This window comes from Cebus imitator, unplaced genomic scaffold, assembly GCF_001604975.1.
Source record: "Cebus imitator isolate Cc_AM_T3 unplaced genomic scaffold, Cebus_imitator-1.0 Scaffold55, whole genome shotgun sequence".
NCBI classification, from domain to species: Eukaryota; Metazoa; Chordata; class Mammalia; order Primates; family Cebidae; genus Cebus; species Cebus imitator.
The window spans coordinates 5,311,593-5,335,425 of NW_016107370.1; the positions used below are offsets into that span (position 1 = coordinate 5,311,593).

Here is a 23,833-nt window from a genome sequence, read left to right on the forward strand (position 1 = left end):
CATCTTAAAATAACCCTTCCATTTTATTTGACAGTTTTAATTGTAGAGTAGATACCCACCTATCAAATTCCGTAGGAGTTGTACAAGAGGAAAAAAGGAATTTTCTTCTCTTAATGGCCCCAAAATAACAATTAAAGGTTGGTTTGGGAACAGATTGAGGTTAGAAATTCCCACTGCTTAAATAGTTCTGGTAAACCATTATCCTTGAAGCCTCCTGCGACTTACTGTGTAACCACAGGTATGTCTTGTACAATCTTCCTTCACATTTTGGTAAAACCAGATTTTTTTAAAGATAAAAATTAGCCATTTTTCCCCGCTTTGTACTTACTTTCACTCAAGTGGCTTCTCTTTTACTTTAGGACTTTAAGGAATTTGGGGTTCTATATTAAGAAGATAAAAATTGAAGTAGAACCTGTACGAAGAATTCAATTGGCTTTGGGAGTTTGGAGAATGGACAGAGAATTTCTGGGTGGTAATATCTCCCTTGGAGTGGCATTTTGGTATTTAGGTGTTTGCCCCTCTATTTCCTGGCTATTAAAGGACATTAGTTCTTTCAGTGGCCCTTGTTCTTTCCCAATTATTAGTTATCACAGGGCCTTTGTTCTTTTATTTTTAGGAGCCAGTTGTTTTATCTGGAACGCCATAGAGTTGTTTTTTGTTTCCAGCTGTTTTACTTAGTAAGGCTCTCTGAAAATGTTCAGTCATGCATTGGAGATTTTCTAAAGTGGCAATTGTCCATTTCTGATTTTTTCCCCCTAAGTTTCTTGTTTCAGGTCTGAGCCCATTTATTCAAACAAACAAACAACAACAATGATCAAAAAAAAAAAAAAAAAGGGACAAGATTCCCTTTATGACTATTGGATCTACCCCAGAATATTTTTTGAAAGTTTTCTGAAATACAGCTTTTGTGGCAGAGTCTTGCTCTGTCACCCAGGCTGGAGTCCAGTGGCACCATCTCAGCTCGCTGCAACCTCCGCCTCTCTGGTTCAATTGATTCTCCTGCCTCAGTCTCCCGAGCGGCTGGAATTACAGGCGCAGACCACCACATCCAGCTAATTTTTTGTAAAATACAGTTTTATAAAATCTTCTATTATCCTTTTTCCCTTTGCAATTTTAAATCTTTGTTCAGTCTGCCTAAAGAAAAAGGCTTCTGCAGTGACCTTATGTTATATATTTCCTCTTTTTCTTTCCCACTGAAGGTCAGTTTTAGAATTATGCCCATCTGAATCAGTCATGGTGCCACATGTCCACAGTCCCAGCTACACAGGAAGCTGAGTGGGAGGATCACTTGAGGCCAGGAGTTCAGCACCAGCCCAAGCAACATAGCAAGACCAAGTCCCTACAAAAGATTTTTTTAAATTACCTAGGCACGGTGACACATACCTGTAGTCCATCTACTTGGGAGGTCAAAGCTGGAGGATCACTTGAGTCCAAGTGTTCGAAGCTGTGGTGTACTATGATTGCACCTGTGAATAGTCATTGCACTCCAGCCCAGGCAACAAAGCAAGACCCTATCTCTTAATAAAAAAGGAAGAATTATATCCATCTGGATTATTATTAAATCACCTCCTGGTCCTTCATTTCCTACTGCTTTTAACCATCTGTCTACATCTGAGGGGTTAACAATTAAGTGAATTAATTAATACAGGTGTGGTAACCCAGGACAATATGTGTGTAGTGAAATCTGAATTCTATAGTAAAGTCCTGTCTGTCTTCCTGAGGATTAGGAAGATCCTTAATTATGGGCTTTAACCGCCTTGAGACTAGAGTTTAAATGAACTTCTGTAGATTTGTCTTCTAGCCAAGCAATTTTAAGGGGATATTGTGCAGTGTGATTGTTGCATTTCTAAAGAAAAGCACTGAAAAAGGTTAGAGACTCAGGAGAATATGGAAAAAAGGAACCATCTATGAATAGATAAAGTGCAAGAATGATAAGTTTCTGAAGGTTTGGGTAGAAATGAGCTAGTGCATCTTTGAGAGAGAGCTGGAGTCCCTATTTTGTTGCGGCCTCAGCATGTCAGTTAATGAAACTTTCAACTGAATGTTTGGAGTTTTTGTCTCCTAATTTGTTCTAGAGCCTCTCATAAACCTACTGTTATTAATTTTGACAAGTCAAAAGGTCCCCTAAAGATGACCATTGTTATTCTAAGTTTTTGTGGTGTTTTACTAAGCTAAGCATGAAAGTTGTGATTATTGTCTCAGTTTATTTAGGAAGCAGGAGTTTTTCCAGGAGAAGATTATGACTTTTATATACACAAACTCAGTGCAAACAAGAAAGGGGTCACTACAGTTGGTCCTCAGTTGATTCTTATGAGTGGAGTTTTGTGATCCTCAACCTAGCAAAGACTGGAAAGGAGTTGTGTGATTGGTCTTATGATTAACAATTTAACAGTCACTGACCCTGAAGCCATTTCTTCAAAGAACCCTGGTTTTAGTTGAAAGTAGTATCCAGAAAATACAATCTTAGGCTCTAGAGGTGCTCATTGCTACTGAATTGGTTTTTGTTTCTTGGACCATTGCTTTTATTTAGCAGTAGGTTGAAATTTTATGTTACTCTTTGAGGGTGTTAAACTCATTGAGTAACTTGAAAACTCAGCCACCAGTGCGCTTTCGTATTGATCTTTGCTAAGAATTTGAGAAACTAAAGCTAATAATAGTATTCTGAAGGAGTGAAATAATAGGTTATTGAAAAAGAATATACTCTATTTAATAGCAATGGTAATATTTTATTTTTATAAAGAAACTTATTTGAAAGTATAAATAATATAAGAGGTAAGTTGTTTATAATTATTTGGGCTTCATTTTTTCAAATTGGGAAACTGAATTACAGTGAGGCTAAATAATTTATATACATCCTCATAATTAGGGAATAGTGACAGTGCTACAATTTGTTTCTCCCAAATGCTAGATCACTTTTTATTTTGAAAACTACTTTCTTCCCTTGTTAAGAAAAAGCAAGTATAAGATGTGGGTAATCTTTTGAAGTCATTCAGAATTAAAATGAAATTTAATAAATTAAAGTGATAAATTATTTTTAAAGTGTATCAGGGTTTTGTATGCATGTTTTGGATAAAAATTTAATCCTTTCTTTTTTCTGTTTTCAGTTGTTATACCACATTTGCATAAGTTAGCCTTGGTGAACAACTTACAGATTGTAGATTCTAAAAGACTGGACATTGCTACGCATCTTTTTGAAGCTTACAGTGCACTTTCCTGCTGTTGTATCCTTGCTTTATTAAGGTGTATCTACATTTATATAACCAATCTTACAGGGGACCTCGGTTACTAAACATTGAAAAGGATAACTTTTTTGCTTCAACTTACATAAAAATTGTAGAAAATTGAAGATTTGATTTGTCTCACTCCACTCCTTCTTTTAGGCATTTTGTAATTTTAAAAGATAATTTTAAGTCGTCTGCTTTTATATTCTACAGTTTTGAGAATTTTGATAAGGTTCTTAACCTGAGGTTTTTATTTGTATTAGTTAGCTACATAACTGAACAAGTAATAAAGAGCAGAAAGAATTACAGCTGTGACTTCTGTTAATCAAAAGGAAGCCTTATATATATGACTTGGCATTTAGGTTTTTCAGTGAATGTTTAACTCTCAGTATCTAGTGGAATATTGTGACTATCTCTTAGAGAGATATCACACATTGGAAAAGTACAAAGCCAACAAGGCTAATCATCTCCAGGGATTGTAGAGCTGGAAGAAAACTTAGAGATCATATAATCCCATGTCAATGACTGTAAATGATTAAACTAAGGTTTAAAGATATGACTGGCTTCTATTTTTTATAGTTAAAAGCAAAAGTGTGACTGGAACAAAGAACTTTAGCCTTTCTGTTAAATGTTCTCTTTACTATCCTATGCCTATAAAATAAAACTAAGAAGGAAGTAAAGATAACGATGGGCAAAGTGAACTCCCAACTTTTAGGCTGTTTTATTTAAAATCCAGAAGAGTTGAAGAAAGGGGAAATGAGAGATTGAAAAAAGAGTGAAAGGCTAATACTAAAGTACATGCTAAACAGAAAACAGAGCAAAGGAAGAGTTTCGGGATTATTATATATGGTTTACATTGTTATATACCAGATTGAAGTAATGAGCAGCATGAACAGCTAATTTTAAATGAGATAAATATGCCCTAAAATATTACTAACACTCATTGACACTGGACTCTTGACTGGAATGTAACAACAAGAGGTTATTTTTGTTAAGAATAAATCAAACAGAAAAAGTAGAAAAGTAGAGCTATCTGTTAAGTAGCCATACGTCTTTGGAAATACAAAAACTGAAAGCTGGATACATGGTTGAGGGCAGTTTATGTTGGAAATTTATTACAAATGGCCTAATCATGTGGAAGATATGAGCCATGTTTTTTATAATATAGATGACACCATATTTTAATAATTTAATAATTTTGTAACCTCAACTATTCACGTCTTCTATAAGTTTAGTTCCGCTAAAAGCAGAACTTATTATTCTTGATTTCTTGTTGGCATTTTCAACTTAGGAAAAATAGAGGAAGCAAAAAGAGGAACTGATATTCTGAATTAGCAAGTCAGAATTCTTTAGTATTGGAGAAGTGATAGGACCCTTGTAAGAAACAACAGTGGCGCATCGCAGAGTTTGTATCTCAAAGAAATAAAAGATTGGTATGTTTAATTGGACTTTGTGAAAGTAATGTTTAAAACTTATGCAAAATGTTATGTAGAATCTTATATAGCAGAGAGTTTCTAAAGGAATATGCCTCAAGGAAAATGGGAAAGTCAAAAGATCCAAATGTTTATCTCTGTAAAACCAAATTTTCCAAGTAGGGAAGGCAGTGGTTTCCAAAGAGCATAGAAATCTGTATAGAAGTAATATTATTGTGAGTTTATAAACACATGGAATATCACTAGAGTAAATACAGTAAAAAGTCTTCATACCAATATGGTAATGGGAAGAACCATCTTAACAATAGTCCCTGTTCAAATACTAAAAGTGTTAGTTCTACGTGAGTCAGAACTTGTACTTGAATCAACAGTGTTGTGGCCCCTAATAAAATCACATTGTTCTAATCTGTTGCACTCCATTATATGCTAAGCTAATCAGAAGAGTGTTCCTTTTAGCACTATATCATGTTTTAATGCAGACATTATAAAAACCGTAGTGTGTAACATTTTGGCATAAGTCACGAAGTCACATTTAAGGAAAGTTTGAAGGAATTTAGGAATATTTAACCTGGAGAAAAGATGGCTTGTAGATGAAAAGGTATTTTAAAGGTTTTGCCAGGCATGATGGCTCATGCCTGTAATCCCAGCACTTTGGGACGCCAAGGCAGGCAGATTGTGAGGTCAGGAGATCAAGACCATCCTGGCTAACACGGTGAAACCCTGTCTCTACTAAAAATACAAAAAATTAGCTGGGTATGGTGGCGCCCTCCTGTAGTCTCAGCTACATGAGAGGCTGAGGCTGAGAGGCACCACAACCTCCAGGAGATGGAGGTTGCAGTGAGCCAAGATTGCACCACTGCACTCCAGCCTGATGATAGAGGGAGACTCTGTCTCAATTTAAAAAAAAGGGGGGGAGGGGTTAGGTAAAAGGATGATTAGGCACACTGTGCAGCTAAGGTACAGAGGTAACACTAACAAGCAGAGGTAACAGAGGCTGATTTCATTTATAAAAAAACTTCATAATTGAGCTATCTAAAATGCAGTGATCTCCCTTAATAAACTATGAATCTCCTTTCATTGTTAGCAGTCAGAGGCTAACCATCATTCACCAGTGAAGTAAAGGTGACTCCTAATATCTGATGGAAGTAATTACCTCTGAGTTTCTAATCCTTGAGAAAGATTGATCCACAGGGAAAAGGTAAGCCCCAACAGTGAGTAGAAAGAGAGGAAAAGGAAAGTGATTTCCCTCTTCTAAGTACGGCCATCTTCAGATTCTCAGTCCATGCCCATATTTCTCTAGATCAGACTCTACTAATTCAAAGGTCATTCACAGTTATATTTTGGTGCCACTTTCCCTATATCTAGAAAGCAAGACTACATAATCATTAGGTTGCAGCCATAATAGTGATTTATTAATCACTTATTATAGGAGCTTTGTGAACAATTTTTATTTATAACTGTATTTTCAAAGCAATAGTTACACTGATTTTTTTCTTAATGAAATTCATTTTTTCCACTAAGTCATTTTTATAAGGAAACTCCTTTACTGGCATTTTTGTGGTGTGATATTAAATAGGAGCTAGTTTTACATGGCTAACAACTAGAATAAATGGAGAATGTATCAGAATTGATGTGAATAAACAAGATGAATTGTTTTCTGGAGAAATGCATCTGCTTTCCTGATACCTTTTAAGGTCAAGATATCAACTAAAACTCAAAGATGACTAAGAACTACAAGGAATCCTAAACTTAGCAAACGTTCTTATTACAGCAAAAGCTCTGTTATCCAATTCAGTCAACACCCACAGTAGGTCAGTTTAACAGAATGGTTAAAGCAAGAAATCAGGAAAAGGGTATCTACCTTAGATAACTTATTTTAACTTAAAATGTATATATGTATTTTCTTTTACCAGTCTTTTGATGTAGGCATTTCTTTTGTGTGAATCTGTTAATTATAGTTAAACATCTTCTTTCTCAGGTAAATCACATCTGTAATGCAACTGTCTGTAATTTTCAGGTTAAAGTTCTTTAAAGAGGATTCAGAAATATTTCTGATAAGCAGTATAGAGTTTTTCTAGATTTTTATATTTCTCTCAATCTTTTACAATTGTCTTATACATAATAATTCAACAGCAATGTTTTAAGCAATTTGCATTTATCAATTTTCCCCAAAACTTTCAACTTAGTTGTCATGGAAACATTCATTTTCTTACTTTTGATACTTCCTTCATATTCACTGAAACATCTGATTAGGTTACATGATTTAATTGTTATGCTCGTTTTATACATTTACATGATGTTCTGTAATTTAAATGATGAATACCACTGACATCAATAGATTTGTGTGAATAAACACAATTGACTCCTGATAAATAAATTACTTTCTGCAACTGAGGATTCATACCTGAGGGGAGCCTCGTTACTCTGAGCGATCAGCATGCCATAAGCCTCATCTAAGAAGGCGTCTGTTTTATATGGTAGTAACTCGGTTGTTCTGTTGGACATACCAGTTTGGTTTCGTTTAATTACCTTAACTACCTTGTCCCAAGTCATTTCAGAGGATTTAATGGTTAATCACTTTTTACCGGGTCTCAGATGTTTACGGACTGACATGGAACATCTCTCTCCAGAGCATGAGGTGAGCCACTGTGATTAGCACTGCCATGTTCATGTTTTAATACTTCATATACACACTTGCATTCTTCTCTGTATGAGGCTTATGATATGCTATCATAATTGTTTTAAATCTAGCTCAATGTCATTTTATCAATTTATTTACAAGATGCGATACCTTCAGCAGCTCTTTAACATCTTTGATCCTCTCTTTAATTGTCAAAATTAGAGATAGTACACTCTCCTTCATTTAATATAATGAAACATTAATAAGATAATGTATGTGAAAATTTAACTATAAAATGTTAGTTATCTCTGACCAATAGCTTTCTTAGATGCAGAGTTTCTGTTTTCTGTCTTCATTTCCTCATAACTATTTTATTTCATGCTATTTGTCCCCTGCTTCCCCTCCTGTTTCCTCCAAAACCCTGTGTATCATTTATTTCCTATTCTGTATCTTCACCCTATTTTTCTATCAGCTTTTCCTTTTACAATGTTTGACTCTCCACTCCTAAATAGCAAAAACTTCCTTTCATCCCTCTCCAAGTCTCTTATTCTTCCTGATCATCCACATTTACTCTCTCAACTTTTATAGTATCTATTGGTACATATTCCTTGCGTCACACTAATCCATTGAAACTGGCATCTTTAAGATCACTCATGACCAAGATGCCACTCTGACAGGACTTTTTTTAGTTCTTATAGCTTCAGGTCTCTCTGCAGCATCTTCTGTTTCAAAACTCCTGTGGCTCCTGGGACTCCACTTGTATTCCTGTTTTTTTCTTACTTCTCTAGTCAGTTCTTCCCAATCTCCCTTCTTTTCTTACCTCACCTTTAAATGTTTCCTTTTTCATTCATTAGAATTATTCTCCATGAACAAGTTCATCCGTACTCATCAGCTAACTTACTTTTACTGCATGTTTATATCACACAAATTTTCAACTTCTGCTCTAACCCCATGCTGGAGCCGTAGAACTTCATGTTCTGCCACCTGTTGATTCCACCTGCATGTCCCACAGGCATCATGTAAAATTCAGCATGGCCAATCCCTGCAACCAGAATTACTCTCTGTCTCCCACTTTAGCTAATGCCATACTGCTTTCTCCCCAAGTCGTATACCTGATAGTTAACCTAGAATATGTCCAATTAGTTCTTTAGTTTCATAATGCTTTTCTAATCTCTTCCCTTTCTTTATACCTGTGCCACCCTGTTAGTTGAATCCTTGATTGTTATTTCATTGAAACCATTATAGAATATCCTAATTTTTCTCCAATCTTAGCTTTCTACTATTGTTTCGCACTATATCCAAAGTACTTTTTCTAAGTATAAATCTCCTCATGCTATTCTCCTGTTAAAAACCCTTTACAAGTTTCTTACATACAAGGCCTTTTATCATCTGACATCTGTTCATCTTGATGGTTTCATTCCTCTCCCTTCCTCCTCCATCACACACTCTGCCCCAGCCATGCCAAACTAATTCATCTCCCACCACATAACATCGTCTTCTGCTTCCATGCCTTTGCCTATTCTCTTCCCTCTGCCAAAAGAATACCATTTTATAGGCCGGGCGCGGTGGCTCACGCCTGTAATCCCAGCACTTTGGGAGGCCGAGGCGGGTGGATCACGAGGTCAAGAGATCGAGACCATCCTGGTCAACACGGTGAAACCCCGTCTCTACTAAAAAACTACAAAAAATTAGCTGGGCATGGTGGCGTGTGCCTGTAATCCCAGCTACTCAGGAGGCTGAGGCAGGAGAATTGCCTGAACCCAGGAGGCAGAGGTTGCAGTGAGCCGAGATCGCGCCATTGCACTCCAGCCTGGGCAACAAGATGAGGCTCCATTTAAAAAAAAAAAAAAAAAAAGAATACCATTTTATAATGTAAAGTGTAGGATATACATTCAAAGTCTATATTACATATGTGTTTGTATTAGTCAGAGTTCTCCAGAGAAGCAAAACCAATATGATATATTAAGAGATTTATTTTAAGGAATTGGCTTATGCAGTTGAGGGGGCTGGCAAGTCCAAAATATGTAGGAGAGACCATAAGACAGAACACTCAGGCAGGAATTTATGTTGCAGGCTTCAGTCCAAAATATGGCTGAAAACTCAAGCAGTGTTTGAGGTAGATTCCTTCTTCAGGAAACCTCACTTTTTGCTCATAAAGCCTTCAACTGCTTGGATGAGGCCTACCCATATTTTTGAGGACAATAACCTCCTTTACTTAAAATCAATTTATTGTGGATGTTAATCACATCTACAAAATACCTTCACAGCCTGTGTCACTGTTTGATTAAATAACTGGGTACTATATTGTAGCCAAATTGACACAGAATACTGTGACTAACCATCAGTATGGTTTAAAAAACAGTAATTATACTGTCACAAAGATGATGAGGGAAAAAAGAAGTAAAAAATTTTTAAATAATAATAATTAAACTAACACCCATATAATTACGATCTAGCTTAAGAAATAGAAAATTATCAATATCTTAAAAGTTCCATATATGCCCCTCCCTAATCATGCCCCTCTCTTGTGATCCTGCAAGTTTAACACTTGCCCAGAATTTTGTATTACCATATTTTGTTTTTATTATTTTACCACATATTTATTTATCCCTAAACAACATATTGTTTAATTTTGCATATGTCTCCTATCCTGTGTGTATGGAACCTCCTGTATGTATTCTTATTTGATTTACTTTTTTCACTCATTTTGTTTCTAAGTTTCATTCTTATTGATATTTGTTTGCAAAAGTAGTTCTTTTATTGTCCTTACTGAATATTCCTTTGTATGACTATGCCATATTTTATTCATTCTTCTTTTTGGGAAAATCGGTGTTGTTTCCAGTATTCTGTTACTACAAACAGAAATACAAGCATCTTATGATGCACATGTGCAAGTTTGTGAGATATACATAGGAGAGAATCAACAAGTTGTACAGTGTACACATTTTCAGTTTTGCCTGCTAATGCTAAATTGTTTTCCAAAATGCTAACAATTTATACCTCTAGGCAATGTATGGGAGTACCCTTTTACTTCCTATGTTTACCAACACTTGGTATTGATAGACTTTCTAATTTGGTGGGTATAAAATTACCATTGTGGTTTTGATTTGCATTTCTCTGCTGTCAAATTTGAGCATCTTTTGGTATACTTGTTGATGAGTTGTATTCTTCTATTAAAGTCTGTTTAGGTTTTTTGCCTATTTTTCATTTAGGCTGTCTTTTTAAACTGTTAGTTTTTAAAAGTTTGTTATATATCTGGAATATACCAATACTTCGTCAGTTTTATGTTTTATTTCTATCTTTTTCCAATTTATGATATGTGTTTTCATATTTTTGGCATCTTTAAACACTGACTCTTAAGTTGTTAATAGTCAGATTGATCATTTCTAAAAGACATTATTTCCTATACTTCTGAAATTTTTTAAATTGACTTTATACAATAAAATTCTTAATTTTACTGGAATTGGTTTTTATGTATGATATGAGCTAGCACTGCAGTTATATATTTTTTTTCTATATGGACAGTGTGTTATTTCAGTATTCAGTATTGTTTATTGAACAGTTCATCCTTTTTGCACTGATTAGCAATGCTGCCTCTGTCTTATATGAAGTTCCAAAGTATGTACATGTCTGTTACTGGGCAGCATACTTTCTCACTGATTTCTTTGTCAATTATTATAAAAATGATATGCTGTCTTTATTACAGTTATCTTGTTTAAAAGTCCAGAAACCCAGTAGGACAAGTCCAGTGTCCTGTCCTTTTTGAAATGTTTTGACTGTTCATGACCCTTAGCTTCCTCATGTAAAGTTTAGTATTAAATTGACAGGTTCCAAGAAGGATCTTATTTAGATTCTGATTGAAATTGAATTGATTCTGTAAATTAATTTGGGGAGTCTTCTGTATGATTTTGAGTCTTCCTATATACAACATGCTATATCTTATATTTATTTAGCTCTCCTTTCGAAGCGCTGGGACTACAGGCATAAGCCACCATGCCCAGCCTGTTTTATTTTTCTTTCTTTCTTTTAAAGTTAGTTTTGAACTAATCTTCTCAAATATTGAACTTTTAGCTATGCTGATTTTTCCCTACTGCTTTTTTCTATTTCATTTATATCCATTTTCATCTTTATTTCCTTTTATTTTGTTTAGGTTTGTTTTTATTCTATTTTTCTAACTTCTTGAGGAGGAAGCTTAGGTCATTTTTAAACTTTTCTAATATATGAATTTAAGGGTTTTGGTTTTCTGTTTGTTTTTTGAGACAGGGTCTCCCCGTCGCCCATGCTGGAGTACAGTGGCACCTTCTTAGCTCACTGCAACCTCCACCTCCCACTGATCATGCCACCTCAGCCTCCTGAGTAGCTGGGACTACAGGCGTGCATCACCATGCCCCAGCTAAATTTTTATATTTTTAGTAGAGACAAGGTTTTGCCATGTTGCCCAGGCTGGTCTCAAACTCCTGAGTTCAAGTGATATACCCACCGTGGCCTCCCACAGTGCTGAGATTGTAGGTTTGAGCCACCATGCTCAGCTATGAATTTAAGGCTTTAAGTATTGTTTTAGCTGTATCCCATGCATTTGCTATATTTTATCTTTATTATCATTTAGTTCCAATTAGAGTTTTATTTCCAATATTTCATTACTGACCCATGGGGTTTGTTTAATTGAGGGACAGTGGGAATTATCTAGTGATATTTTTGTTACTGATTTCTAACTTAACTACATTTGGAGAACATATCTGATTTCAGTCCTTTGAAATTTGTTAAAATTATCCTAGTGGCCCAGATTATAATCAATGTGGCATTTGAAAATAATATACCTTCTGCAATTATTAGGTATACTGTTTTATATATTTCAATAAAATAAAGTTAGTTAGTTTTGTGGTTCAATTCTACCTTTGTATCAATTTTTTTGTGACCTGCTGGTTTTGTCAGCTGTTGAAAGACTTGTTAAAAGTTATGACTGAGGATTGTCTACTTCCCCTTTTAGTTCTTTTCAGTTTTGCTTTGTATGTTAATTAGATGCCCTTTATCAACTTGAGGAAGTTTCCATCTATTCCTAGTTTTTGAATGTTTTTATTGTGAAGGGATGTTAGATATTGTCAAATTTTTTCTGCATCAGTTGAGGTGATCATGAGGTTATTTATTCTTCTATTGATACAGTGTAGTACATTAATTTATCTTGGAGTATTAAACCAACCTTGCATTCCTGGGATAAATCCCACTTGGTTATATTGTAGAATTCCTTTTATATGTAGCTGGATTAAGTTTGCTAGTGTTTTGTTGAGGATCCTGGCTTCCAAGATAAATGCGAAATCTAAGTCTGTAGGACAGAGCAAATAAGAAGCAAGCCTGTTTCACCACAGATCACCCTACCTTCATTAGGGTATGGTTGGACTGAGTAAGAGGATGAATTTAAAGACTTTAAAAGGAGCAGATAGATTCCCAGATTCCCTCTCCAACCTTGAAGGGAGACTAGAGCTTTACTCTGTGGACTTGAGATATCAGGCATAGCTGATAGCAGTAGTGAGGTATGCACTCATAGATCAAACCATGCTGAAAAAAGGGAAAATAAGTGACAGCTAGTTAATGATGGGACACCTCATTACCCTTCTAATGCTGGCAGTCAGGATTATTATACCCATGGGAAAAAAAAGATCAACAGAACGTTAGGTTTGTGCCATATTCAACTTGAAATGACGTCTACCCATGCATAAAGAGATTCTAATCCACATTTTGGTGCCCCAGTCATTAGCAGATATCCCAAGATTACCAGTCATTTGAGAAAAACCTAGAATACCAAAGACAGATGAAAATATAGAAGAAAGAAGGAGGCTACTGGAGGAAACTGGGACAATGCAAGGAGGAGAAAGAAAAATACAAAAAAAAAAAAAAATCCCCTTAAAAACCAAAAAGCAAATAACTAGCCAAACAAACAAATGCTATAACATGTAAGACAAGAGAGTGGGGAAGCAGAGATTACATTCAAAAAAGGGTAATCTAGAATTTCCCACATGATAAAAGTTTCATTCTCTCAGAATAATGCCCAAAGTCCTTACTGTAATCTACAAGGCACTATAGGATCCGTCCCTCTCTTCTAGTACATCTAAGACCTCATCTTCTATCATCTCTCCCTTGCTCACCCTGCACCCACCCTGGCCCCTTTCCTTAGGACATGGCAGGTCTACCCCCACCCCACAGCCTTTGAGCAGTCTCTTCCTAGTGTCTACAGCACTTACTCCTCCATCTCCTTCATGTTTTTACTTAAATGTTACCATCTCCATGAAGCCTACTGTGAACACCTCCATGTGAATTGTACCATTCTCCACTTTGGTCTTCCTAGTACCCCTTATCTTACTCAATGCTTTTTCTAAAACCCTATCGCTTTCTAATACACTACATAATTTACCTGCTTTTTGTATATCTGTCTCTCTTACTAGAACATAAGCTCCACAAGAAGGTAATATTTGTCTGTTTTATTTACTCTATCCCCACTGTCTAAAAAGGTGCCTAGCATGTAGTAGGTAGACATTAAATATTTTTTTAGTGACCTCCATGCCCAAACATGGACCAAGAATATTCAGAAGAGCCATGCATTTTCTGGTGTGGTTGCCAGATATTAGAGCAGCAGTTTAGATCTCTCTACCCTTTCTATCACTTACTCAGTATCCCTGCAGGAATGGTGTTAACTTTTAGCCACCTAGCATATCCCTTATATTTCATTATATTATATTTCAGTATAATATATTTCATTATATTTCATATCCCTTATATTACATTAAAATAAGGGATCTTGCTTTTTGCAACCTGGAGAAAGGAAAGGGGCATAGAACAGAACAGCTTTTGCTGGGAAAGTATGTGACCACAGTATGTGTGTATGTTAAATATATAGATGTATATAAATTTTACTTTTAACATTAGATGGTGGGGAAGCTGAGGGAGAATAGAAAACATTTAGAAAGAAGACTAGTGAAAATCAAACTAAATTATTGTTATATGATTGAGATTTTTTAAAGCTATTTCTGTGCCTAATCTAGCAATCTAGTATGAATTCCTTTAACAAAGTAACTGCCAAAACTAAATTTTTAATTAACATATTAGCTTATGGGAATATTAAAAATTAAATTAAAACATTAGATTAAACCATAGTATTTTACTATGTAAACTGTATTTCACTAAAGTAAATTTTTTTAATCAGGTTATTTTAAGTTCCATGATAAAAGAATGTGAACAAAAAGTAGAAAACAAGACCGTCCAAGAGCCTCAAGGGTAAGACATTAATTCTTTTTTTAAGGCTACATGTTAACCTTAATTTCTCTATCTAAATTTGCTATCAATGAGTATAATGTATCATTTTGTGTTATGTTATAGTCATTTGTTTGAAAGACAAGAAAATGATTTAAGTCATTGGTTCTCAAATGCTGGTCCATAAACCATCTCATCATAATTATCTGGGGAATTTAAAATTCAGGTCTCTACCCCATGTCCTTTGCCTTCCTCTCAATATTCTCAGTCAGCCTAGGGATCTGTACATTTAAAAGCTTCCAACAAAATTCTGATATGTAGCTGGATTATTCACTCACTGTTCAAAATAATGTCAAGAGACTTGTGACACAGTTGTAAGATGAACAACATACTGCATAAAGGATCATAAACTTGGGAATGTTCTAGTCACATGCTTCTAATCAAACTAATTAGAATCCAAGTATTCAGTAAAATGAAAACATAAGCATAGATGTGAAAGAGTATAATGTTGGGCTCTTAGGAGTGGAGTTATTTACAGATGGACTGTGTATAAACCTTGAGCATCTTAAATGGACTCTGTTAGATATAAAAAGCTCAAAAGTATTTTCTTCAAGGCTGACTACCAGGAATAAGAGCTTCATCCTATCAGTCTAGAAACACACACACACACTCACACATGTGCTCCTCCCTGTTCCCCATGTGCAACACACATATGTCTTTGATGTGTTAGAACCCTTACGTTATAAAGCGTCTTAGGATGGAAGCAATCTTCATACATACCTACCATTTTAGCCATGGAGGGTTCAAACAATAGACATTCACATCTTCTATATTATTAGTGGCTTTCTATAGAGATTTTCTAACAAACAAAAAGATAAACAAAATATAATTAATTTCTGAACATATAACCATAGCCCAGCTTCAATTTCATCCATACCCCACCTACTTCTCCCTCTCTTCCATAGATAAGTATTATTTTAAAAATAACATAAACACAATATCATTAACACACCAACATAATAATAACAACTTAATATCATCAACTATCTGGCCTTTGTTCAAATTTCTCCTTGTTTCACAAATGTCAGTGGTTGGTTGGTTGTCTTTCCTTACAGTTTGTTTCTTTGAATCAGGATCCAAATGAGTTCTATACATTGCAATTGGTTGCTATGTTAGGTCTCCTTTAACCCATAGACAGAATGTTACCCTTCTGTTGCTTTTTTCTCCATATGATTTACTTATTGAAGAAACTGAGTCCTATAGAGTTTCCCACCATCTGAATTTTACTGATTGCATTTCTCTTCTGCCTTTTAACATGTTCTTCTATATTTCCTGTATATTTAGTAGCTGGGTCTAGATCTAGAGACTTAATCAGATTCAGGGCAAGCTTCTGCTCTCCTCAGGTTTTTACACATATGATTCTGTCTGCCAGGAGTATTCTCACTCTGCCTAGCTAGTTTCTATTCATCCTTGAGGACAGAGCTTAGATGTTGCCTCTTCAGGGAAACCTTCCTTGACCCCACCCTTCCTCAGAAGTCTATTGTAAATCAAAAGTGCAAGAAGAAAGCCTTAAACAGTAAAAGGAACTGCTTCTAAGATGGAAGGAAAAGCGATAGTGGGTGCAGATAAAGATATCTATGTCTGTGAAGAGCTCTCCCCTTTGCTATGGGGAATACAAAGATGATGCATGCAAATGTTTCACCTTCAAAGAGCCTGTGGTTAAAAGCAGTGTTTTTCAAACTGCAGATCATGATGTTAGTACATTAATTAATTCAATTGGTTATGATAAGTATTTCGTCCCAAGAAATAGAATCAAATAGAGAATACATCCCAAGTTGTAAGGATGAATGTTTCTTGTGAAACATCAGTTAGCTGTGTAAGTGCTATAAGTCATCACTTAAAATGTGTCTCTGACTATGGATCTGTGTCAGAAAAGTTTGAAAAGCAGTGATCTGCAGGCAGAAAATTTATGCACAACTATTTTGGTACCCTTCTTATATTCATTCAGCAATAAGTGAAAGTCAGAGTGCTTACCATGGGCTGTTCATAGAGATGAGCTTGAGCAAATTGTAACCCCTTCCCTCGGGGAATTCACAGCTGAAAGTGGGAAAAAGAAGCTAAAAATATAGATAAACACTAAAACAATGCCTGCAGTGGTTCCAAGGAAAAAGAAACACAGGAGTGTTCAGATATGAATGGCTGACTAGGGAGGAAAAAGGAAGAGAAAAAGAGGATGACATGCAGAAAAATCAGCACTGTGCAACATGACAAAAGTTACCGATGAGTGTATTTGGGAACTGTAAGTAAAGCTACAGCATGGACTACATGTGGGAGAATGGTAGAGATAAGTGTATAAAGGTAGGCGGGCATCAAACAATAAAGAATTCTGTGTGCCACACTGGGAGATTTGGACTTTATCTCATAGGCCAGGTGTTGGCAATCTTTTTTGTAGAGATGGTAAATATTATTTTAAACTTGGGAGACCATACAATGTCTGTCACAGCTACTCAGCTGGACTGTGCTGTTGTAGCAGGAAAGCAGTCTTTGACAATATGTAAATGAATGCACATGGCTGTGTTTCAGTAAATATTTACAAAAACAGCAGGCTGGATTTGGCCTGCTACCTGTAGCCAACACTTAGGAACTTTTGGTTGTCAAGCGTTAGTGTCCATTAGTATCACCTGAAAATAGCTGTGTACCATCCCCAGAGTTTTTGATTCAGAAGATCTGAGTGGAGTCTGAGAATTTGTATTGATAACAAGTTCCCAGGTGGTGCTAATGCTGCACGTTTAGGAACCACACCTTGAGAATCCCTCTTCAGGAACCGGACTCTAGTGAATAGGGAAGTGGGTAGAACAGATTAGAAAGCTGTAATAGGAATACATGATGAGAGGAAGTGTGGGCTTGGATGGGAAGGTAACAGTAAATAATGCTTATGAACCAGATACCATTCTAAGCATTTTTCATATATTTGCTAATAACTGTCATACTAACCCTACAAAGTAGATACTTTTACTATTCTCATTTTACAGATGACAGGGAGGTAGTTAAGTTGCTCAGAGGCCACCTAGCTACTAAGTGGAGGAACCAGAGCCCAGGCAGTATGATCATGAGACCATGATCTTAACCACCATGTTATAATGTCAGTGTATGGCAGTGAATATGAGAAGCTGGATTTGAGATACATATCTCATATGTAAACTCAATTTAACTTGGCAGCAGATTAAGAGTGAAAGAGAACAGAATCAAAAGATTCCTACATTTCTGATGTGAACATTTAAACAGATGATGATAAAATACAGCAAAATGGAACTATGAAAAGAACTATTCTGAAGAGGAATATTTAAAATGTGAGGCACAGGTAGAGAAACACTATAGGCAGTTCATTGAGACTTAAGAACCATTAGCAGCGTATGGGTGGTAATTAAAGGCTTACAGTTGGAATAGGGGTAGATAAAGGACATCACTTGAAAAGGCGGCTCTGATGGGGAGAAGGTGACCAGGCATGGAATTAGAGACCAAAATTTAAGATGCATATGGAAAAACTTCACTGAGAAATAGAAGGCAAACCAGAATGGCGTTAGAAATCAGGTGGAGATTTTGTTTTTGTTGGAGGGGGTTGTTTTGTTTTTGTTTTTGTTTTCTTCGAGACAGAGTCTCTTTCTGTCTCCCAGGCTGGAGTGCAGTGGTGCCATCTTGGCTCACTGCAACCTCCACCTCCCGGGTTCAAGCAATTCTCCTGCCTCAGCCTCCCAAGTGGCTGAGATTACAGGCATGTACCATCACACCCAGCTAATTTTTGTATTTTTACTGGAGAGGCGGTGTCACCATGTTGCCAGGCTGGTCTCAAACTCCTGATTTCAAGTGATCTACCCACCTGGACTTCCCAAAGTGCTGGGATTACAGGTGTGAGCTGCCGTGCCTGACCCAAATGGAGATTTTAAAGAGAAGGAAAGAGTTAAATAATAGAGGACATAAATAGTTTTAAAGAAGACAGGGATATTAGTGGCAATGGAAAGATCTGAGATTTGCTTGAAAACTTGCAGTAAGGATGCACATTACTTTATTAGGCAGCCCATTTCATTTTATAACTTTTTTTAAAATTTCTCTTTTCTTGGATTAAAATCTCCCTTTCCAAAATGCCTACACCCTCGAAAACAGGTCTTTATTATCTGGTAGAGGGGTGGGGGAGTGTTACAGACCCCTTTATAAAACTGATAAAAATTTACACTCTGTCTTGGAGTGGGAGTGGAATTGCTGTAATCCAATGATTTTTTTTTTCTTACTGGAAAGCTTTGTAATATAGACCTGGGCCTTCTACCTCAGATGGAAAGAATCAAAAGTACTGGATTAAGCCTAGGCATCTGCATTTTCTTTTTTTTTTTTTTTTTTTTTTTGCCACAAGGTGTGTTTTATTTTCATTATTCATACAAATAATTTTCTATAACATCCCGGGGCAAACCGGAGAATTTGGCAGTCCGACTGGGGGGGGTCCCTTCAGAGACCCACAGGCCGGTGGCATCCGCACAGAGTGCCCAGGTTCACAGTGCAGCTTGTGGCTCGTGTCCATCTTGCAGGTGGCTCTTCCTCCACATCAGGACCAGGGTCTCGAAGATGACAGGGGCAGGAAATCCTCCAGGATCTTACGAAATTTCACTCCGCTTCTCCTGCTCAGTGGTTTCTTTGGTCGGCAGGGTGTTCTCCTGCGTCTCCATTTTCTTCAGTTTGGCCTTATCAAAGCTGGCAATTTCTCCCATGTCTGGTTTGTCTGCCATTTTCTTAAAACAATCCGTACGGTCCCGCTCCAAGCCCGAGCTCCTGGTGCTCCCACTTGCGTTGCTGCAGCAAGAGACCAACATCTGCATTTTCAAAACAGTTTTCCAGGTGACTGTGATGTATATCAGTAGACTTATGTAGATATATATACCTTTGCAGATATACAATATATATCCAGTTTTTTCACATGTGACATACGGAGGCATCAGTTAAGTCACCTAAATCTTCTCCAGACCAAATATTCTTCATTTCTTTCATTTTTACCTCTTACAGTTTTCAGACTCCTTAACATCGTCATTGGCCTCCTCTGAGAATATCATTAAAACTTGATATCTCAACTGTGGTCTGACCCATAGATCCCCTTTTTCTAGATGTACATGTAAATCATACTTATCTTTTGATTTACAATGAGTTTTCTAAAGAAAAGGAAGAGCACTGAAAAGCTAGAGTGTTAAGGAAAGGCACCGTAGGACTTCAGCTGGGCTTTGAAAGATGGGTAGTCAATGGATAGAGAGAAAGATGTGAGAGTGATTGAACAATAGACTGGGCAAAGCTGACTGAGCGGGTCAAAGAGATAGTGACAGTGGTATGGAAAAACAAGAAATAGATTGCTGCATTTCTTGAATGCAAAGCACATTTTATCTTGTAGGTGGTACGTAGCATTAAAGATGTCTGAGCTAAGATGTGATATCAAGAAGTGACTTTTAGAAGTTAATCTGATATTTAAAGATGCAAGACTTGGAATCACTGAGTTGTGAAGTATTAGCAGTGGAAGTAAAAAGAAACAGAGGAAATGCTTCAAAGAATAAGGTCACAGGACTTGGAGACTGGTTTGAAATAGAAGTAGAAGGAGCTATTAAATTCACTGTTAGGAACAGAGGAAAATGGCAGAACCACTGGCAAAAAAAAAAAAAAAAAAAAGCGGGGGAAGAATTAAAATGGGGAGTTTAATTTCTAAAGTTAGTTTGTGAACAAAAGCTTGAGATGTTGGCTTTATCTAGCAAATAATAGTGATGTGGGACTGACCCTCAGGAAAAGGGATGCGATTCAATTTGAAACATTGAAACTAAGTTTTACTGTTGAAGAAACAAGAGCCAAGTACTGAATCTTAGAGAAGATTATTTTGTGTAAAGAGAAGCAACAGGAAAGAGAACCATTGGTGTACTGTCAGAAAAGCAATGTGAGGATTTTCAAGGTGGGGGCTGTGGTTGGGTTTTTAACTTGAGTAATTCTCAGTGCACACCCTTATAGACTGCATAGACCTGGGTGTCCTCTTCGGCAGCACACACCTCGTGCAGTAGATTCAACTGCTGAGTAGACATGGTGAGCACCTACTGCTTGCCACATGTTGTCTTTGACATGTTCAGACATGTAATCTTAAATCCTCAGAATGTTTTGCAACAGAAATCGCAAGCTGTGTTTTACAGATGAGGAAACTGAGTCAGAGAGATCTAAAACATCTTGGCCAAAGCCACAAGGCAATAAACTGGATTCCTGAGTCTATTGTAGGACAGTTGTCAGGTCATTGAAAAATTGTGCTTGATCAGTATTCTGTTTCTGTTCAGTACTATGATAAATCAGCAATCTTTAGTGGACATTTAGATTGTGTTTATCCCGACATAGCAGGTTGGTGAAAAAGAAAGAAGAAATGGATGTGAACCTGATTGAAATCAATGCAACTGGCAATTCAGGACATTCCCCAAAAAAGGAATGTCCCCCCAAAAAAAGGAATATACCGTAGGATTATTATCAGCACAGGACAAAAACCTCACTGTGATTTAATTTTCTCATTTGTGAAAATACTAATAATATTTATCTTCCAAGATTTCTGTAAGAATTAAATGAGGTGATAAAGAATAACTACTAACAATTACATCATGCTATTATGTGCCTAGCACTATACTAAGCTCTTTAGAGTTGTATTAATATAATTCTAATAACCCTGGGTGGCAGATAGAATCCTCCTCGTTTTACAGATAAGATTAAATAATTTACCTGAGATCACATAGCTCGTAAACAGAGCCAAGATTCAGTGCAGCCTCAGACTTCTTCCTAACCACCACACAGATGCTTCCTTTACTATAGATGATGAACGTGAAAGCCCCAAACCCAGTATGGAATAGACAAACTACCTTCCAAAATATTAGTTTCCCTTTTGTGATGCCAATTCAGAGTATATTCATTCAGGATATGCTACTAAAGAAATGAAAAAAAAAAAGATGTTATTTTGGTTTTTTAATTGCTTTACATGAATTTTAAATTTTCTTTCCTAGCTCAATGTCAATTGCTGCAAGCTTAGTGAGTGAAGATACAAAGACCAAGTTTTTGAACAAAATGGGCCAGTTGACAACATCAGGTGCCATGTTGGCCAATGTGTTTCAGAGAAAGAAGTAGAAGCAGGAAGGACGCCCCCAGTAAACACTAAGGTGGACCTCAAGCAGACTGGTTCCTTGTACTTGAAGTACTTGCCTTTTTTATTTCCTCAGTTTTATGTTCTTGCATTATAATTTTATCCTAACCTCCAAAGATATTTGCACTGCTTTTGATTACTGCTGTATATTTGTTGATTTTGGAGTTACAACTGTGGTGATAGAAAATCGAGTTGTTGGTCTGTACCAAGTCCCTTGTCTATGTTCTTGTCTTTCAGAATAATTTTTATATAAATATATATATATAGTGAAGAATTTTTTTTTTAATTTTTGGATGGGATATTCGCAAATATCTGTATTATACACTAAGCTATTACAATGGTACTTAAATAATGTAAATTTGAAGTCATTGTTATAAAATAAAGTGGAGATTACTTAAGTATTTAAATTATGAAAGAATAATGCAGACTTTTTATTGTTTCTTAACTGACTAGAAAGAGCCACCAGCATTACTCTGTGCCTTTTGGACTTCAGTTTGTGTGTTCTGTAGGAATTGTGTGCATTCTATTCACACAGTATTTCTTTAGGATGCTGTGATGATTTGAATTACAAATCCTACAGTAATTAGCTAAAGATGAAACCTTCATTTCAGAATTCTCATGAATATTCTTTAAGTGCTATTTAAACCTCCCCAGCACTTAGATGCATACAATGGACTTACCTGAGGAAAGACAGCACATTGGCATGGGGAGAAGTAACCAAGGTGAATTTTACAAACTGGTGTGTAGTAGATTTAAATGCTCAAAAATAAATGTAACTGAGAAGAGCTTATAATTGTGAGATGTTTCCCAAATTGAGATACAGAAGAAAATATAGTTTGAATCTGAAATTTAACATTTATGTAAAACATTTTATTTAAGATATTTTCTAATGATTTTAAATTTAGAGAGTATCTTTTCATTCTGTGTGTTACAGAGAAGTACTGAAAAGTTAAGGACATTTGGGGGCTGCTTTTTTTTCCCCTCTAAACTAAAAATGACATTGGCTAAATTATTACTGATTAGTTTCACCTTGTCCCTTAAAGTCAGTGACTTCCTGTGTTTGATGTATATTACATAGAGTCTTAAGTCAGTGTACAGCTCCACTGGAATTTGACAGTTATCTATACAGTCATGCAACTTGAAGTAGAAAAGAGTGCTGGATATAGAAAGGGGTGATTGGTTTGAGGGGTTAATGTGAGGCCTTTTTGAAAAATGAATATTTTGATAAAGAGAATTCTTGTTTGAGCACAGTCGATGCACATAGGTGATTCTCATATTTGTTGTATAAACTGGTTTAATACATTTGGAACGTAGTTGGATTACATTCATTTCCTGGGAAAGCTAGCTTACCACACATTCAAGTTTATAAAACGATTTGCCATAGGCAAAGCCATTTAAAAAGTTCATTCTGAAATTATTTCATTTACCTACAGTGAAATAATTGTGAACCAAGTAGTCTCTCTGAAAACTGTTGGGTTCTAGGCATTCCTGAGAAATTGAAAGTGGCTACCTTTCATGTCAAAAATGTCGATCTATTATAAATAAAATGTTTTTGCATATGTTTTTGTTTTGGTTTGGGCTATGTGTTTTATTTTCATTTTGAAATACTATATTTTCTATTACACAAAAGGAAATTTAAAAAACCTATATTCATGAAAATATACTAATAATTTAGAAATATAATTTATGCCAGGCACGGTGGCTCACCCCTGTAATCCCAGAACCTTGGGAGGCCGAGGCGGGTGGATCATGAGGTCAGGAGATCGAGACCATCCTAGCCAACATGGTGAAACCCGGAAAAATACCAAAAAAATTAGCTGGGCGTGGTGGCACAGGCCTGTAGTCCCAGCTACTCCGGAGGCTGAGGCAGGAGAATTGCTTGAACCCAGGAGGCAGAGATTGCAGTGAGCCGAGATGGTGCCACTGCACTCCAGCCTGGGTGACACTACAAGACTCCACCCAAAAAAAAAGAAATGAAATATAATTTATGTAAATTATCTATTTTTATTTACTTTTACTTAAAAGGGACCATGTTGCTATAAAACTAATACATTTAAGAGGTAACTGGAAGAAAAATGTTTAAATTCTGATTTGCTTCAAACTATAGTAGAATATGTGTATGTTTGTTATC

At 36.1% G+C, this 23,833-nt stretch overlaps 2 protein-coding genes across 10 annotated transcripts in view; one reads left to right on the top strand and one right to left on the bottom strand.

Annotated features, from left to right (window-relative positions):
- RELCH (RAB11 binding and LisH domain, coiled-coil and HEAT repeat containing) overlaps positions 1–23,265 on the top strand; it is a 123,101-nt gene extending 99,836 nt beyond the window's left edge. For 6 of the 9 annotated variants that reach the window (XM_017528858.2, XM_017528857.2, XM_017528861.2 and 3 more), the window contains 4 exons: positions 3,105–3,221; positions 7,204–7,292; positions 14,470–14,540; positions 21,566–23,261. In XM_017528858.2, coding sequence (XP_017384347.1) covers positions 3,105–3,221; positions 7,204–7,292; positions 14,470–14,540; positions 21,566–21,686 — 398 coding nt within the window. In that variant the 3' untranslated portion in view covers positions 21,687–23,261. Of the gene's footprint in view, positions 1–3,104; positions 3,222–7,203; positions 7,293–14,469; positions 14,541–21,565 lie in introns of all 9 variants that reach the window. The other 3 variants (XR_001825316.2, XM_037738630.1, XM_017528860.2) reach the window with 1 other exon arrangement.
- On the bottom strand, positions 18,886–19,396 carry LOC108304593 (thymosin beta-10-like). Its single transcript, XM_037738631.1, has one exon. The coding sequence runs from the start codon at positions 19,379–19,381 to the stop codon at positions 19,160–19,162; it is 222 nt and encodes a 73-aa protein (XP_037594559.1). The 5' UTR covers positions 19,382–19,396; the 3' UTR covers positions 18,886–19,159.
- Positions 23,266–23,833: the final 568 nt, after the last annotated feature.